The sequence below is a fragment of the Notechis scutatus genome, chromosome 10 (genome assembly GCF_049901735.1).
Source record: "Notechis scutatus isolate UNSWTSFEM ecotype Mainland chromosome 10, rNotScu1.2, whole genome shotgun sequence".
NCBI classification, from domain to species: Eukaryota; Metazoa; Chordata; class Lepidosauria; order Squamata; family Elapidae; genus Notechis; species Notechis scutatus.
This window is the reverse complement of record NC_142018.1, coordinates 14574790-14593275: the sequence shown is the minus strand read 5'-3', so window position 1 is coordinate 14593275 and position 18486 is coordinate 14574790. Positions and strand designations below refer to the sequence as shown.

The window sequence follows — 18486 nt, the reverse complement described above, 5'->3', positions numbered from 1 at the left end:
TTGGAAATGCTTTAAGTAGCAAAATCATAAGTCTATCGGATGGTCTGTAGTTGTAACAGCTTTCATTGTTGCCACCTCTTTTTAATATTATCAGTTTGAAAAATGAAATTTCCTTGGTGGTGTTTTGATGGACAGTGACTTCATAATATGTCTAAACCTTTACATATTATGCAATTGCATTCAGTATCCGTGGGCACTTTACATAGTGAATCATAAAACCAGAATCTAACCCTTATGAAATGCAACATAGATTCAGATCTGACAACTGTCATCATTTTCAGTCAAATTGTTTTCCAGGTGTACAAGGCTTAATAAGCTATAATTCTGCAGCGACACTAAAAAACATTTAGCAATTGTATCTGTTCATGCTCTTGTTTGTATACATCAACATTATTTGCACGATTATTATGCTGTTAGTAACCATAATAGAAGCTCTGCAACAGAGATCAACATCTTTCTTAATGGAGATGAAATATTGTTCTATAAATCTTCGGCAGTGCATATCACAAGGGCTTTGATTAAGATAATGGGAAACTTGAGTTTTGTTATAATGGTTCTTGAAAATGCACCGTATGTAGAAATCTCTACAATAATATCACTTTGAAAAATATCATCAAGAAAAGGAAAAAAAAAAATAGGTGTTTTTACTATCTCAAATGGGCATTGATAAAACTATTTGGAGAAATAAAATGACAGGATGTGTTATTGGGAAAGCAGAAAAAAGAATCATCAAATAACATGCCTTATAATGTTTATTCAATATTTCAGGGCCACACTTCTTTTATGGTACAGTAAAGCTATTCTGTAATTGTATGTTGGTAAATACAAACATTTGTGATGCCTAGCAAAGGTGAATGAAGACCAGATTTTAAGTTAAATGGTACATCAGAAGGTACAATTTGTCTCAGGTTTTGTTTCTTGGTTACTTAAGTTATTTATGTTGTTGATGAGCTGACTTCTTTGCAAACTAAAACAAACAGTAAACTAAGCATAAAGGACTAGTAAACTGTAGTATTTTTTTTAGTATTTATTTGATTTGGTAATTGCTTACAAGATACAGGTATAAGAATAAATATAGTTTTGAATACATGAGATAGATACTGATAAGAAAAAAAAAAAAAAAAAGGACAGGGATGGTAGGCACAATTGGTGCGCTTATGCATGCCCCCTACAGGCTGCTAAGGAAGGGGGTGAGGTCAATAGTACTTGATGGGGAATGAATGAACAAATAAGTATGGGATAGTGATGGGAGCCGTGGCTAAAGTCACCAAGCTAGAAAGAAGAGACCAAAGCCAACTAGATTACCTTGGGCCAGTTTTTCTCTTTGGTCCTAGAAAAAAAAAAAAATCAACTACTTCTTGCTGGCTAGAAAACTTCAAGTATTTACTCATTCAAGTTGCCAGGATCCAAAATTTCCATCTTCCTCCCCACCCACCCCTCTCTCTCCCTCCCCTCCCTCTCTCCCTCTCCCCCTCCTTCTCTCCATCTCCATCTCTCTCCCCCCTCTATATATATCTTTCATCCTTCCCCCCTCCCTTCCATGTGTTTTTCTGTCCATGGAATTAATTAATTAAGCCTGGGAACAATTTTTATTTTCCTTAGGTTGAAAAACCAACCAATCACCCTACCATCCAGGCAGCCAACCAACCAACCAACAAGTACCTAATTTAGATAAGTTGTACATTCCTATGCCCATGGAAAAATCCCCTAGAAATGTTGCTATTCATCTGTTTCATTGTCTGAAGCAACTTATTTTTCCCCACCCGTTCCTCCTCTTCCTTTCCAGATGAGCTCAGTGAAACTGCTGCAGCCTCGTCTCAACGGGATCCTTTTCAAGCTCACGTTTGAAGAGCACATCAACAACATCAAGCCAGGCATCATGGCTGTCACGATCGCATGTGAAGAGCTGAAGAAGAGTGAAAGCTTCACTAGGCTTTTAGAACTTGTGCTAATGATTGGGAACTACATGAATTCCGGCTCAAGAAATGCCCAATCGCTGGGTTTTAATATTAGTTTTCTTTGCAAGGTGAGTGTAAACGGTATAAAAATACATTTTTCGAGTGCCAGTACATTTTTTCTCCACCCATTTCCTCTGTGTGCATGTGTTTATAAAATATCCTTTTAAACTGGAATGTTGCTTCTACTTCCCAAGTCCTACCCATAGTAACAAGTACTGAGGAGCAGGTGATAGATACTTAAATGATAGATAAACTACTTAACTACCGTGGATGTTTTATCAGAGTATATTCATGAACTGGAATAGACCAGGTCCCACAATGAATAGGCATAGCATAATAAGTCAGCCAATGAGGACCATTTGGAATCTGAAACTAGAAGTAGCTTAGGCGTGGCTCTGTATTAAGCTCTACAACTCTGCAGCTATGTTGAGCTCAGAGTCTGTCTATTAAAAATGAAACTGCTTCTCTCCTCTGCTGTGTATACTGCTTGCCTGCTGAACTAAAGTGAAACTGGTGTCTGTTTTTGAGTTCCTGAGTTGCTACTGAAGTTACTTGCAACATGTTTCTGTCTGAGTTTGCTCCATGTTGGAGAAATCTACACTGGGTTTGTAAAATTTACTTATTATGTTTATAAAGACATTAAATGAAGCATCAGCCATCTATGTGTATTTTTCTGGCGCTGAATTAATGTTGCAAACTCTGAATACATTTGTGGTTTATGTGCTTCTTCGTGTAAATCCCAGACCTGTTTGCTTGTTTGTATGAAGGGAGGGGGGGATAGAACAGTGATAAGTCTTTTGAATCCAATCTGGGGAAATGAGAATGTGAGGTTTAATCCAAATGACAGCTTAATTTCACTCACCATTATCCAACAGAATTGGGAATGAAATAATATCTTCCTTAGTGGCTGCAGCACAGTAAATAATAGCATTAATGCAAAGTGAAAAGGTATAGTAACAGCAGCAGACCTGTTTTTTTGGGGGGAAGGAGGAGATTAAAGTAGCATTTGAAAGAGCATGTTATGAAAAAGTTGCCATTTAAATCTTTTGTATATCCGGACACAGAGATGATTCTAGCATGGATTAACCTGATTTATAGGCCCTCCCGTCCATAATTAATACTGCGTGAATTACTGGGTGCATTTCTCTAAACGTAGCATGCCAGACCTCCAAGGAGATAACTATTGCAATGTTGATAGAGTAGCTTCAAATGTATTTGGGATGGCTTTGCTGTGATGGTGCTATCAGAAATTGCAATTACAACTAAGTCTTTAGAAAATGTACAATAAGCATTTGTGTGGATTTGAATGAGACTGTCAAGCTGTTTGGCCTGAGCGTCAAATTCCAGCTTTTGTAGTTTCTCTCTCTCTGGTGTTCAATCACTAGTATTAAAGAAAAATAAATAAATTTGTGCCAAAGTTAATCTATAATGAACATCACTTTAATCAAGAAATAAATTTATAACATGGATGTACCCTCCACATCAGTCACTGTTTCTTATTAATGAATTAGGAAGATTGTCTTTAGTTTTGCCTCTTTTTATTCTATTTTATAAGTGCCTTCCTTTCCTGGCTCTGAAATCTTTAAAGACTAATTTCTGTAAGATCTCAGATGTATGAAGTAGCTAAGTGGATGTATCTCTCTTTTTTTGTCCAACTATACATTCTGCTGGAAAATTAGACCTATAATAGTTCTCTTAAAGTGAGTAGGAATAAGAAATAATATCCTTGTTTCAGAATAACCTTGAAAATTGAGGATATTTGAGGTAACTTGTTTATATATTTTACAATTTGATTATAAATTTACTGAATTGCAGCATGTATTTTGTTTTGTTTTATATAGTTTAATGTCCTTGTAGAGTTGAAAATAGATAATTATATGAGAACATCGTTAATAAATAGAAACTAAATATATATCTAGATCTGAGTCTGTGGTTATGATACTTTTATCCACTATTACTCTAGTTGTGTTAATGAGGGTGGCCAAGATCATAGTTCTCTGGAAAAAATGAGATGAGAAAGATGGTTGTATTATTTTAAGGCTAATCCGTTCTTGTATATTCACATTGTTTTATTTATCAAATATAACTTGTAATAAGGGCAATTAAAAAGTTACAGTTCATAATCACTACAATAAAAAGAGATGTGCAGCTGACTCTAAATGTCAAATTTAAAGAAAAACATTATGCTACTAATATACGGTTGGAAATTGTGGGTTGTAAATACAGGTTGTAGTTATGACTGGAGAGGCAAACTGCAAACATACAGTACTAAAATAAAGATGTTTGTGGTAGAGTAGCTTTTACTGGGTCATGAATAGACTTGCATTTTGTGTTATTTTTTGCCTTATTTTTTTACAAAGGGAAGTGTGTTGGCTCAACAGCTAAGGATGCTGGGATTGTCAGATGAAAAGCTGTCAGCCCGGGTTCGAGCCTTGAGCACCACACAATGCTCCTGCTCACCCAGCAGCATTGAAACCATTCAAATGCGAGTAGATAAATAGGTATCACTTTGGTGGGAATGTAGCAACGTCCCATGTGCCTTGGTGTACAGTCATGTTGGCCGCATGACCATGGAAATGTCTTTGGACAATGTCAGCTCCCTTGGCTAACCAAGAAGCTCCAATACCTAGAGTTGAACACGACTGGACATGACTTTACCTTTATTTAAATGAGCCGTGGTGGTACAGTGGTTAGAGCAAAGGTCTTCAAACGTGGCAAATTTAAGACTTGTGGACTTCAACTCCCAGAATTCCTGAGCTAACATGACTGGAGGAGGAATTATGGGAATTGAAGTCCACAAGTCTTAAAGCTTGTGGACTTCTGGGTTAGAGTATAGTACTGAGGTTACGTCTGCTGACTGCTGGCTGCCTGCAATTTGGCAGTTCGAATCTCACCAGGCTCAAGGTTGACTCACCCTTCCATCCTTCCAAGGTGAGTAAAAGGAGGACCCAGATTGTTGGGGGAAATAGGCTGACTCTGTAAACCGCTTAAGAGAGGGCTGTAAAGCCCTGTTAAGCGGTATATAAATCTAAGTGCTATTGCTATTGTGATCTGTAACACTAAGTAAAATCCCATTTGCAATCCATGACTGGTCTGAACTACTGTAATTTGAGTTTCAAATCAGGTTGCTGGTTTTGAAAGGGCAACCTAACTGGGAATGATGTTATACTAGAATGCAAGGGGCATAATAACTATGTTCACATGTCAGTTTGAAGAAAAAGTTAAGAGATTCGTTTTGTACACTGAGAGTTTAATCTCAGCTTTCCTTATTGGGAAGCGATCTCCTAGAAGCAACAGATGGTATCCTTACCCTTTTTAATTGAGAGGACTGCGTTGAAGCTCCCCCATCAACTGTCAACTATCTTGATATAATCAGCAACAGTGCTGTTGATTTGTGCAAATCTAGCCCTGGGCACTTTTGATCCCGAATCACTGGGAAAAATCACTTTTCAGCGACAGATATAGGGAAAAAAAAAACATCTTGGAAGCTATGCGTTAAATGTGTCTGATTCTATCTGCAAAACTAATATATTTATGTTGATTGCAAATCCTTAAAAATGCATTATCTATCCGGATGTTATATTGCAGCGTGTGGAAACCAGAAATTTGTAAGCAACCCTTGGCAGAGAATTGCAGGACTTAATTTTGCTTAAATAAAAGAGACTTCCATTAGAATTCATGGACTGCATCAAGGCTGGCAGGCAGAAGTAGTAGTTTTGATATATGCACTGAAGCATTCATGATTGTTGATTCATTGAACTGTTAATATTTATACAACTATGATTCAGGAAAAAAAAAGTGTTTGAATAAACCCACAGCCTCATTAGTAGTCAGGAGATTACCACATCGTTGTGGTAGCTTTCAAAGTTTTGCGTCTATAAATTGATTGGAGGTTGTTTAGCATTTTCACAATTGTTGCTATTCGAACAATGCAAAATGCAGCAGACATTCTGATTAGTAAGTTAAATTTGGGCTGGTTGTCACGTCTATTTAGTGGATTCACATCTCATTTAAAACAAAAGTCATATAATATTTATAGCAAATTCTCATCAGCCTGAAATGAAATGTTGAATAGAGTGCAGATAGGTTCAGCCCTAGGTCTAGAGCTCTTCAGCATTTTTATTAATGGTTTGAAAAGGTATGGGGAGTGCTTAAGTGCTTATTTAACAAAGTACACAGAGATGGGCAAAGAAAAATACGATTCTGGTAGATAACAAAAAAAATTAGGATGGGATAGGATAGGGTAGGGAATTAGAATAGAATAAGGAAATAGACTAGGAATAGGAATAGGAGAGGAGAGAGGAAAGAGGAGAATAGAGAATACAATAAAATGCAGAGTAGAGAATAGAGAGTAGAATAGGATTGGATTGGATTGGAATGGAATGGAATGGAATGGAATGGAATGGAATGGAATAGGTAAGGATAAGGATAGAATAAGAAAAGCAGGCAGAGCTGAGGGGTGGAGTTAAGTATGTCATCAGAATGCATTAGAACCATTGCATTTCCACAAGTGCTCCAAGTCCATCCCCTCCCGAATTGCTGCTAACCCTTATCTAGCGCCAGTTTGGTGTTGAACTTTAATTAATCAGATTATTTTGTATAGGCTTGAATAAATCTATGATGCAGCTGTATGAACAGTCCTTACAAACAGTGTCTGGCAAGAATAGAATAGAAACATTTAGTACAAAGACACTGAGATTTGTGCAGAGGATACTTCATTTGAGGACAGCACATATTAAAAAACGAAGTTGGAATTATATTTGATCAGAAATTGAAGTGGAACATCTGGCTGCAAAAAAAAAAAAAAAAAAAAGGCAAACACAATTTCAGGCAACTGAAGTAGAAGGACAGTCTCCAAATCAGAATGTAATGATCCTTTTTGTTGAGTTGATCAGATTGCATCTTGAATGCCTTGACCAGTTGTGGGCACCACATTTTACAAAAGATTTAGCTAGATTGATAAGTGGACAGAGACAGACAATTAAGAGATTGGAAACCAAAGAGAGACCTAAAACCAGGCATCTTTTGAATTGGAAAAAAAAAAAAAAGGCCATTGGTGGGAATCCACTAGGACGTTTTAAGGAACTAAAGCAGGGATGTCAAGCTTGATTTCATTGAGGGTTGTGTTTGACCTTGGGGGCAGGTGAGTGGGGGGTGGCCAGCTTGACCTCACTTGTATCGGTGGTGTCTGTGGCGGCTTAAGTGCTCTGCCAACCAAAATTGACTTGTGAGCTCCGTTTTCTGTTGTGACGGCCTCCTGCAACCCTCTGCCGGTGAAAATGGAGTGCAGGAGCCCCTCCTGAGCTCTGTTTTCTCTGGCAGATGCACTGCGGGGTCAGTCCTTTGCTCTTTCCAGGGCGGCCCCGCTGGCCATATCTAAGCACCCTGTGGGCCAAATCTGGCCCGTGGGCCTTGAGTTTGACACCCCTGAACTAAAGGGATGACTATTGTCGTTAGCCGGCAGCAGGTGCGGACGGCTGAGGAGAGCAAGGACTCAGATGAGGGGCCAGGACCATTAGGGAGTGGGCTGCTGCCTTCAGAGATTGTGGGGCTGGCAGCAGCGATGAGGAAGTTCCCGAGGAGCCTGTGCCAAGTGCGCATGTGCACAGGATTGCTCGCAGGAAAGAGCAACTACAACAGCATGGGCGACTTGGGAGTAAGGATGCAAGGTAATGGCCCCTCCTTCAAGAAGATAAAAGCCAGCTGTGAAACTAACCTTCTTTGCAGAAGGCAAAGACGTTTTGAAATTCCAGCCTCATGGACATTCCAGAATCCTGAGTTTGTATTTGAAGATTCTTGTATTGCACATTATTTCTTGTCTGTTATCTTTTGGCAAGTCTTGCACATTTTGGCAAGTCTTGTGCTTATCACAGCTAATTATTTTGCAGAAGCATTAAACGGTTTCTGTTCTCTTTGGATTGTGTTTGATTTGTTGGAAAAGGGCGTGGGTCAGAACAATGACGGAGAGAAGAAAGCCACAATTTCTTTATTCCCAAATCCAGGATATAGAAAATGGTTACAAGAAGGCAGATTCTAGTTGGTTGCTAAGAAATGAATATTGGCATAACTTATAATATCTGTATTATGTTTGGCTGGTCATGTCATTACTCAACTAAAACAAACAACAAATCCTGATAATTGTGTGTGTGTGTGTGTGTGTGTGTGTGTGTGTGTGTGTGTGTGGACATATGCATATATAACTCTAGAATCATCCACAGTCATATATATCATCCACTCCACATATAGTCAGACAGAATTTCAGGAGAAAGTCATATAAAACAACAAAATAGATGTTATTTTCCTTCCATTGGAGCACTTCTTTATTTCACAGAGTGAACAATGAGCATTATAACTAAAATTATAAACTGCTAAAGGCTGCCTGCTTTAAAAAAACAATATCTAACATAAGGGTTCTTTAAAAATAATATTTGAAGCCCACATTTCATATTGGTGTTAACTTAGAAATGCAATTAACTTATCTTTGCAAGCGAATCCCAAGAACGTATATTGAAAAAGCTTTCTTGAAGCAAAGTCCCAAGAAATCATGTTTCAACCTCTTTCTTGTTTCTTCCATTTTTGCAGATTAGAGACACAAAATCAACCGATCAAAAAACAACCCTGCTGCATTTCCTGGCTGATATTTGTGAAGAGAAATATCAAGACATCCTAAAATTCCCCGATGAACTTGAACATGTAGAAAGTGCAAGCAAAGGTAGATCAAAAGATAAAACGTGGGATGCTTTTTGATCTGCTAACATGTGGGAAGGTCTTTTGAACGTTTCATTTCTTCCTTGTGGGACCATGGAAATTGTAAAGATGGGTAATGCTAATGGACAGTTCTTTTTCTAGCTTTTTCTAGAAACCAAGTAATTTGCTTTACTATGGAATTAAGTATTGTAAGAGTGGTGGTTGTCGGAGTGTGGCCTGGGGCACTAGGAATCCTCAAAACCTTTCAGAGTTCTGCAAAGTGAAATAAATAAATTCTTGGTTTTACTTTTGAAACCAAAGGTGGTTTGTGAAAAGGCAACTGAACTTCCTTTGTTTTGCTTGAAGAAGTTTCACTTCCCATTCAAGAAGCTTCTTCAATTCTGGATGAGAATTAAAACGTCTTCAAGGAAAACAAAGGAAGTCCAGTTACCTTTTGGGAACCGCCATGATCTGGATGACTGAGAATCTCCATGGCAGAGGTAGTATTCAGCAGGTTCTTACCAATTCTGGAGAACCAGTAGTGGAAATTTTGAGTAGTTTGGAGAACCGGCAAATAACTCCTCTGACTCCCCCACCTATTGTCTGCCTCCCATTGAGTCCCAGATGATTGGCTGGGTCTTCTTTGGTTGCCCTGCACAGAAGAAGGGAGCTGGAAAGCAGGTTAGTGGGGTGGGGAGGGAATGGAGATTTTACAGTAACCTTCCCCCCGGAGTGGGGAGGGAATGGAGATTTTACAGTATCCTTCCCTTGCCACGCTTACCAAGCCACACCCACCAAGCCACACCACACCCATCAAGCCACGCCTACAGAACCGGTTGTAAAAAAAAATGAATCCCACCACTGCTTCATCGGCATTAAACCAGTAAATATTGATAGATATGACCTAGATAAGCCAAGCTCTTTAAAGGTCCTTGATCATTTTTAAGAATCTAAAGTGGTTCTGAGACCAAAATCTTTGAGAGCTGCAGGCATAAAAAGTTACAGCAAAGTGCTTTTAAGCACAGATAAGTCACCTTTCAACGTGTTAACAATCTCAAAAATGTAGTTTCTTATCTTTATGTGCAATGACGGTGTCCTGTTTTTCTCATCTGATTGAATTATTAAAATCAGAGCTTTAGCAAAATTACAGGTATGTCTCACCTTGGGGAAAAAAAAAAAAGAAATTAAAAACCTGTCCAATTGTCCATCCATCCACATTTTGAGGAAAAAAGAAAGGCTTTGCAAAATGCAAAAGAGGTTGTAATAAATATGTAGTCCATATAAATGAATCTTATTTTCGTATGATCCCAAAGGAACAAAGCCACAAAATTTGCCTTGACAATGATTATAACTCTACTAGCCCAAATTTTTGACATCAGAACATTCTGGCCATTGAATCTATAGGCACACATGGATAAAATATGAAGGTGGTTTCTAAATTAAATTCAGATTAGGTTAAATGTGGGTCTTATCAATTAAATGTAATGAATGTAACAGTGTTTGCCATCACTTATGTAATTAGAAACAGATGGTCGATTCCCTGTTGCAGAACTTTGCATAGCTTTTATGAATTTTCACCACAGTGCTGGTGCTTTTGCTAATTATTCTTCAGGAAAGTTTTGGATCTGAATTGTAGGGGGTCAGTATTAGAGAAAATGTTCTCGTAACTAGATGTTCCATCATCCAGGTGTAAATTATAGCAGAGTTCAGGAATGAAATATTTGGTGTACAGTGATCAAAGATGATATTTTCTTTAATATAATATATAAACATGTAAGCTATTTTTAAGACAGCGCTCACACACATACAAACATTACCATCTTACAAGGTACATTTGGCAGTTTCATCGAAAACCTCTGAAGTGTAAAAAGGTTACCTCAAGGTATTAAACCAAAGGGGTTGGTAAAATTTAATTAAAACCACCTCACCAATAAAAGCGAGAAAGACTTAAGAATCCAAAATCCTATGTCCCTTAAGATTTTGAATTTATTTCAAGTTGAGTTGTCCATCCATCCATCCACCCACCCACCCATCCATCCATTCATGAAATTTTTGGATCTATTCAACAAACTCTTAAACTAAACACACACTCTCTCTCTCACACACACAAACACACATCCTACATTTCCCAGGACCATACTTTTTGATAAGCAGTGGAAATTATTGCATGCTTTGCAACTTCAACTCAAATCTTAATAGTTGGCATTCACATTTAACAATCCGTAGTGGTTTAAGTATGGCAAATCCTTGTCTTCAAATTAGTCTTTTTTTAAAAAAAAAATATCTTATTTTTCAAAGGATTCCCATTATTGTAGTTTTAAGAAACTTGGTTAGGTGTAGCAGCTGATGACAAAAAGATAAGCAAAATAAGATCTGTGAGACATTGGAACAGTGACAAACAAAATGTCTCAATTTAGAGTTTTAAATTGATACATTTCTGTATTTCCCCCCCAAAAAAGTATATAGGTGTACCCATATAAGTATTGGTAGCTGGCTTTATCTCAAAATGAAGCTTTTTTTTAAAAAAAGAATATTATAAAATGGAGATGTTCAGGCAGACAAAGAACCCCTGAATATAATGTAACTTCCAGGTGTTCAAATCCCCTTTGTCTTAATTCTGGTATTATATACCTCATTTAAAGTATAACATCATAAGGATACATGCCAGTGATTTTTATGAGCAATCAAATATACATGAAAGATGTAAGATAAATTACCTTTATACCTCAACTACTTTCTTCTTTAGGTGCTATTATTATTATTATTACTATTATTATACATTTTTGTTTCATTATATAATATTTTTAACCTTTTATCGCAGAAGGAAATGTAAGTCAATCAGAGAGCCATTGGATCAGAGCATTATATAATCCACAGTAAATAAAATCAAATGCATAACAAAAGACAAATATTACAAGCAATAAATAAAAATGCAATCAATAATAGCCTAAAGCATAGAAAATTAAGCTCTAGGCTTATTTATTTTTTTAAGCCAGGGAATATTATGATACCTGCTTGAAAAGATAAAAGTGAATTTTTCTGGAAAGAGCATTCTGAAAACAAATGAAAACAAGATAAAATGTTCTGTCTTTGGTTGACAGATACATCATTCCCAAAAGCAGAGTTGAATCACAATCTTGATATTCATAAAAGCTTCAGCGGTAATACATTTTGATCTCTTCTAGATGCCTCACAATTCTTTAGATTATACTGAAGAACTACAATACCTACCTCTGGGAGATATATGCTGAGAAGTTCTTTCCTTTAAGCCTTTTTGATAGGAATGATGGTCCTAAGATATTCTTGAAGACAATAGGAAGTCTTAGAGTTAGCCTAATGATGTTTTAAAAAAAAATTCTCAGGGCTTAATAATGCAGCCATGAAGTGTTGGAATTATTCCACATGTAGGTGCACAAAAATTGATTAACGTACAGCCAGCATAAGCAGACATCAGTGTAATGAAATCACAAGGAATCATTTAGTGGCTTGCACAGGGGAAATCAGAATATTGGATGTCACACTTTTGCAGGGATGAAAAAAAGGATTTACCAAGCAGTAATTGCGTTGTGCTTGTGGAATTACACAATTGGTTGCAATCAATAACATGGTAGTTTAAAATAGGAGAAACATCAAAAGATAACTTGTTGGGGTTGTTTTTTTTTTCTAATGCGATTTACATCTTTAAATATGTTGATATTCTTTTTATCTTTTGTACTGTAAAGGAAAGATGATAAAAACCCTAGAACAGGTTCTTTCCTCCACCTCAAATACTCAATACGAATTAACTTCCAGAATTATTGGGGGGGGTGGGGGAATCATTAATATATTCAAATGCAAAAGGTTCAGGAAAATAACTTGTAATCAGTAGAGAATGATCCACAGAAATCCATGGGGAAAGTATGAATGGATATTTTGGGTTTCCTTATTGCCAGCACAAAACTGTATGGTGTTTGTTCAGGCTCAACTTTTGAGCTATTAGTATTGACTAGCTAAAAAAATGCTCTGTTGTAGATAATTCAAAGCTGATTAACTGTTGCTGAGACAGAGTGGGCAATACATACAAAGAAATCATGATAAAGAGCTCATAAGTCAGATTCCATAATTGAATTGTTATTTCTCAATTTATATTGATCCTTCTGTGTGAGAGAAAACTATACATACATTGTTGAAATTACTAAAATTTAGTTTCTTAGTCCCTCTCCTCTCCTCTCCTCTCCTCTTGTCTCGTCTCCTCTCGTCTCCTCTCCTCTTTGTAGAATACTTGCAGATTTTGAAGACAATTCTTATACCAGCGTATATTTTGTAGATTGTGATTAACCTATTACTCCCAAGCTGAAGATGGATTCAACAAGCTCTATGGATTTAAATAACATTCTGAAGCTCTGTATGTCTCATATCTATCTTTTTCGTTGTGTACATAGCCATCCATTCCTATATTCAGTTAGCTTCTCAATTGCCTTCATTTCCAAGTTTTGAATGGATAGAGATCGGTTTTGTTCTTCCACTTGTCTTGATTGTCAGATTGTGATCATTTTTGTGGTACAGCTTTCCACAACTTCTGAAATAACTATATTCCATGACCTTCTCCTTATTCTCCTTCCTTTCCTTTTTTCCCCCTCACTAAGACTGTTTCTGGCACTTCTGTATTTATCTAGGCTGTCCATGTGCATTGGCTGAGGACATTTTTGCGGCATTCTCAACTTCCTAACTCCCTCAATTAGGATTACAAAATCAAGGAATTAGTTCATCCAAAAGGAGACTGGAATCTGGGATTTTAGATTAATGACTCTGCTCAGGTTGGATGTAGAGATACCATTAGACAAAGCCAATCAATCCCTACATCTCTATTCTATTACCACTGCCAAAAACTGTTGGGTATGTCTAGTTTAATGATAAGAAGGAATAGGGGTAACATGATAGCAGTCAAAATCTAAGGAGCTGCCACAAAGAAAAGGGGGGTCTACTTGTTCTTCAAAGCATATGAAGTTAGGTCAAGAAGCAATGGGTGGAAAATAATCAAGGAGAGAACCAACATAGAACTAATCAGAAATTTCCTCACAGTAAGAACAATTAACCAGTGTTCTCTGGACTTGCCTCCAGAACTTGTGGATGCTCCAACACTGGAAGTTTTTAAGAAGAGATTGGACAAGCACTTGTCTAAAATAGTTTAGGGTTTCCTGCTTGAGCAGGGGATTGGACTAGAAGACCTCCAAGGTCCCTTCCAACTCTGTTATTCTAGTATTCTGGGTTTGTAGTCTCTCTTTGGATTCTTGAGATGAACCCATCTTTGCCCATTATCTTTTGTGGGTTCTATTTTATGAGCCTCGGTGGCGCAGTGGTTAGAGTGCAGTACTGCAGGCTCCTTCTGCTGACTGCTGGCTGCCTGCAGTTTGGCAGTTCAAATCCCACCAGCCTCAAGGTTGACTCAGCCTTCCATCCTTCCAAGATGGGTAAAAGGAAGTAAATGGGGTAACAGGGGTAAACCACTTAGAGAGGGCTGTAAAGCACTGTAAAGCGGTATGTAAGTCTAAGTGCTATTGTTATTAAATAAAAATATCCAGAGCAATTTTTGATTGTTTGTTTGCTTGCTTGTTTAACAGCAGGCACACACAGAGAGACTTGGTGATACTCACAATAGCCCAAAACTAAATTTCACTATTCTGCAATATAGTTAAATGCAAATCAATTATTTGTCTTACACATTACGGAGGGAGTGATAAACTGAAAGCAAATCTTCCTCTAGTTTACGATTCTTGCAAAGCACTCATGAAATGAAAACAATCTGGATTGCATTCATGTTTAAACAGTCAACCTGGAACCTTTGGAAATTGTTGTCTTGTTACGGTGTTGATTCTGGTTCATCCAGACGTTTCACGCCTTGTATTGAAAAGATCCATGATACTTTTTTTTTTTTTAAAGGAACCTCTGCTAAACTACAACTTTTTGAACTTGAGTGCTCTGTTTTTCCTCTGCTATATTAATGAGTAGTGTAAGAGGAAGAACTTTGACATTTGAGGAGGAGGGAGGCCATGCAACTCCTGAAGTGCTAATTAAAATGTTGTGAAACAATATTATCCTCTTTAGTTTTACATTGTTAGTTCTAATGCAGATTCCCTTTAACAATCTTTCTAATCAGAATGCACTGGGCCTCTCATTATTTTTCTTGATTCAGGGAAGATGTCCTCTTGAAAATGCAAACTAAAACATCTTAGAAATATAAAACAAAATTTGTTTCATGAACATTTCATTAGTAATGTAGGGACAATACCCAAACCTCATTTTAAGTCTTCCTGTAATACAGCAGAGTGTTTTATAGCTTAACCTAGATAAAATGCACTGGACCGGTGAACTAGGAATATGGAATTGTAAGAGATTTTGAAGCAAGGTTAGATATGTCTTATGACTTGAAACCCATGATATATGAAGAAGTAATTAATGTGAGTATAGAGTAAGATGGTGATAAAAAAAAAACCACCAATAGCAGAACGGGTATGTATATGTGGTAAAGGAGAAGTTGAAGATATCTCACATGTTTTATTGTAGTGTGAGTATATAGGTCATTGTATATTCTCCCCTTCCTAGAGAGATTGTCAGGGAGGGCAGACAATTTTTATATAGACTTTCTCCTCCAGGATTCAAACCCAGCTATTACGCGTGCAGTGGCAAAATTCTGTGTTGCTGCAATGTCTTCTAGAAAAAAAAATGGGTTAAAGAATTATAGCTGTCAATTTGTGACAATTTTTGGAGATAGAACAAACTTTGGAAAATGATATTTACACACATACTTATTGGCTCTCCACTCATATAAACCAGGGAGTGCCCCTATGTTTGAGAACATGTATTTTCTTAACAGATGTTTTTAACCACTATTAATGTATTATAATGTGTCAGTATTTTTTATGTATAGTGATGTCTATTGCTGGTCTAAGACCGTAATAAAGTTATATTCATTCATATTCATTCATAGGATATATGAAGACGTAATTAATGTGAGTATAGAGTAAGATGGTGATTCTTCCAAATTTTTGTCAAATTTTACTGATGTCTTCGAGGAAAAGACAATTATACAATTTGTTCATACAACAAGGCTCGCTTGCAATGGCAGGAATATAATGCAGACAAAATTTCAGTGAAAACCAAATTCAGAGCATTTGTATGTTTTAAAGTACAGCTGCTGCCTGATTGAAATAAATTTGGAGAGGTTAAAAAAAAACACCCTTGTTCTTTATTGGTAAACAAATTTGATTTAAAGACAAGGCAAACTATAGAATACAACTGCTAGATGACACTATTCTGGAATAAAAACACAGAAAATAAACCCAAAATACACTTGCAAGTTTCAATCTTTTACTTTTTTTCCCCCAAGAGACTTTTTTTCTTTCTTCACTTTGTACACACACTTGTACACTTCGTACACTTACTTGTGTCAGCTTTGGAAGCCATATTCCATGCTGCCACATAGCCTGAGAAAGTGGGTGATTTCAATTGAATAGTTCTAAGTAGACAAAATAAAATTCTTTTCTTAGTTCAAGGATATTAAGTGTGGCGCAGCAGAGAAAAAAGGATCTTACATTGGGATGGATCATGATTGGTCCATGTGATGTGATGATGGCAGAAAAGGGGATGGATTATAGTTTGGGACATTGTGGGAAGTCCGGCAAACTTTTAGTTTCGAGATTCCACAGATGTATCAGGTGCTATTCTAATAAAGGTAATTTTGAGATTACGCTTGTCTCAGAGTTACCTGATTGAAATGGAGGTTTGCTGGCACGCTGACATTATCTCAAAACTCCGAGACAAGCATAATCAACTTACAATAGTTCATTTAGTGACTGTCATGCCCTGGTGGAGACTGACTCTGAGGGAGAGGAGGAACAGGGAGTGGAAATGTGGCTCCGGAGGTTGTGGAGGAAGCTGGGGAAGGGCACAGGCTGGCTGGACAGTCAGAGGAGGACCCAGGCCCATCCCTTCTCCATCCTAGGGCACGCAGAGAGGAGAGGATAAGGGAGAGACGTAGTCTACTTGGAAGGAGAGGTCCTTGATCCTCTTCATGGGCTGCAGCTGTGACAACTGAAAAAGAGGACGGACAGGCGTACGGGCGAGTGCTGGAAACAAGAGCATGGAAATATCTCTAGTTTATGGTTCCTCTCTGAGTTTGGTATCCTTCCCAGTGTGTGTTCTGATACCCATGGACGTCTTCCAGCCCTTATCTCGCCTGGTTTGTGTTGTTTTTTAGTCTTTATAATTTAAACAGCATTTCCTCCTTCTTGTAACTGCTTGTGTGGGAGTTGTTGTTTTTTTGTCTCCAGTCAAGGTTATTTGGAGCTTGGAAGCAAAGTGAAGGAATAAAAGGGGTTTCACCTGTTTTTGTGACTGTGTTTATTTTGTTTCCCACCCTGGGTCATCACAGTGACCATTCAAAGTTACGACAACAATGAAAAAAGGGACTTGTGACCATTTTTTCACACTTATAACCATTGCAGACTCCCCATGGTTACAGGATCAAAATTCAGACACTTGACCATTGACTCATATTTATGACGATTGCAGTGTCCTGGAATTATGTGATTCCCTTCTGTGAATGTCTGGCAAGCAAAATCAATGGGAATCGATGGGAATCTGGATTCCCAGAATCTGCGAAGCCAGATTCGCTTAACAATCTTGTTACTAACTTAATGGCCTGAAGTGATTCACTTAACAGCTGTGGTAAGAAAACTCACAAAATGGAGTACAACTCTATGATCAAATGTCTCACTTAGCAACAGAAATTTGGGGCTCAGTTGTGGCCATTCCATTGAGGATGGCCTATATGCTACTACTAAAAAGGTGTACATTTAGTTTTCATTTCTCCACGTACCCTTTTCAGTTCGCGTTACAAAATTAATTTGAAAACTTACTATTAGAAAGAATGGAGTTCTCTTTAACTAATGTTCATTTTCTCCTTCCCTGCATGATTTGGCTGGCTCTTGAAGACTATAAAATCAGTATAGATTTCACATAAACATTCTGTGTGTTTCATTTGAATTTCTTAGCTCTAGAAGTAAATCACACTACGGGAGCAGAAAGTTTTACTTAAAATCACCATGCATTTTAATTTTGAATTTCAGTTGCAAAGAACTATGCTCGCGGCCAGGGGTGGAATTCTACCAGTTCACACCTATTTGCTAGAACCAGTTGTTAACATTCTAAGCAGTTCGGAGAACCGGTTGTTAGAAGAAATTAATGGCCTAATCCTGTAAGGAAGGCAGGAAGGAAACATTCTGGTGTTGCTTACAGAAACTGCCTCTCCGTTAACCCTTATTAGATTCTTGGCAGGACTGTCTCAGGAACATCTCTGGAGTTTTCTTTCCCTCTTTTGCTTGTACTTTGCTTGTGTGGAGTGACCATTCAAAGTTACAATGGCACTGAAAAAAGTGACTTATGACCATTTTTCACACTTTACGACTGTTGCAGCATCCCCACAGTCATGAGAGGCCAGGCGAGGAGATGCATGCCTTGATGTAAGTGATATTGAGTTGGCCATGCCCAGCCAATAACATGACCACCAAGCTACATCCAACCAGTCACATGACCACCAAGCCACGCCCACCACCTGAGTCACACCCATAGAACCGGTTGTTAAAAATTTGAATCCCACCCCTGCACGCGGCGCATAGAATCAGGCAAAATTCAATCTAAATGTATGCTTAGATTTGGGGAAAAAAAATATGCTCACAGAGAAGTTACCTGAATCATTTTCATCTGATTCAGCCCCTGACAGCAATTTAATTTCTGAAAAGTAATTTAGAATAGAATAGAATAGAATAGAATTCTTTATTGGCCAAGTGTGATTGGACGCACA

General features: G+C 37.6%; 1 protein-coding gene across 5 annotated transcripts in view; it reads left to right on the top strand.

The window, feature by feature from the left end:
* The window catches only part of DIAPH2 (diaphanous related formin 2), a 285202-nt gene that overhangs the window by 114290 nt on the left and 152426 nt on the right, over positions 1–18486 (top strand). For all 5 annotated transcript variants that reach the window (XR_015750725.1, XR_015750726.1, XR_015750723.1 and 2 more), the window contains 2 exons: positions 1787–2026; positions 8541–8670. Coding sequence is in view for 1 of the 5 variants with exons in the window: in XM_087972139.1 (XP_087828265.1) it covers positions 1787–2026; positions 8541–8670 (370 nt within the window). In the remaining 4 variants the exon portion in view is untranslated. The remainder of the gene's footprint in view (positions 1–1786; positions 2027–8540; positions 8671–18486) is intronic.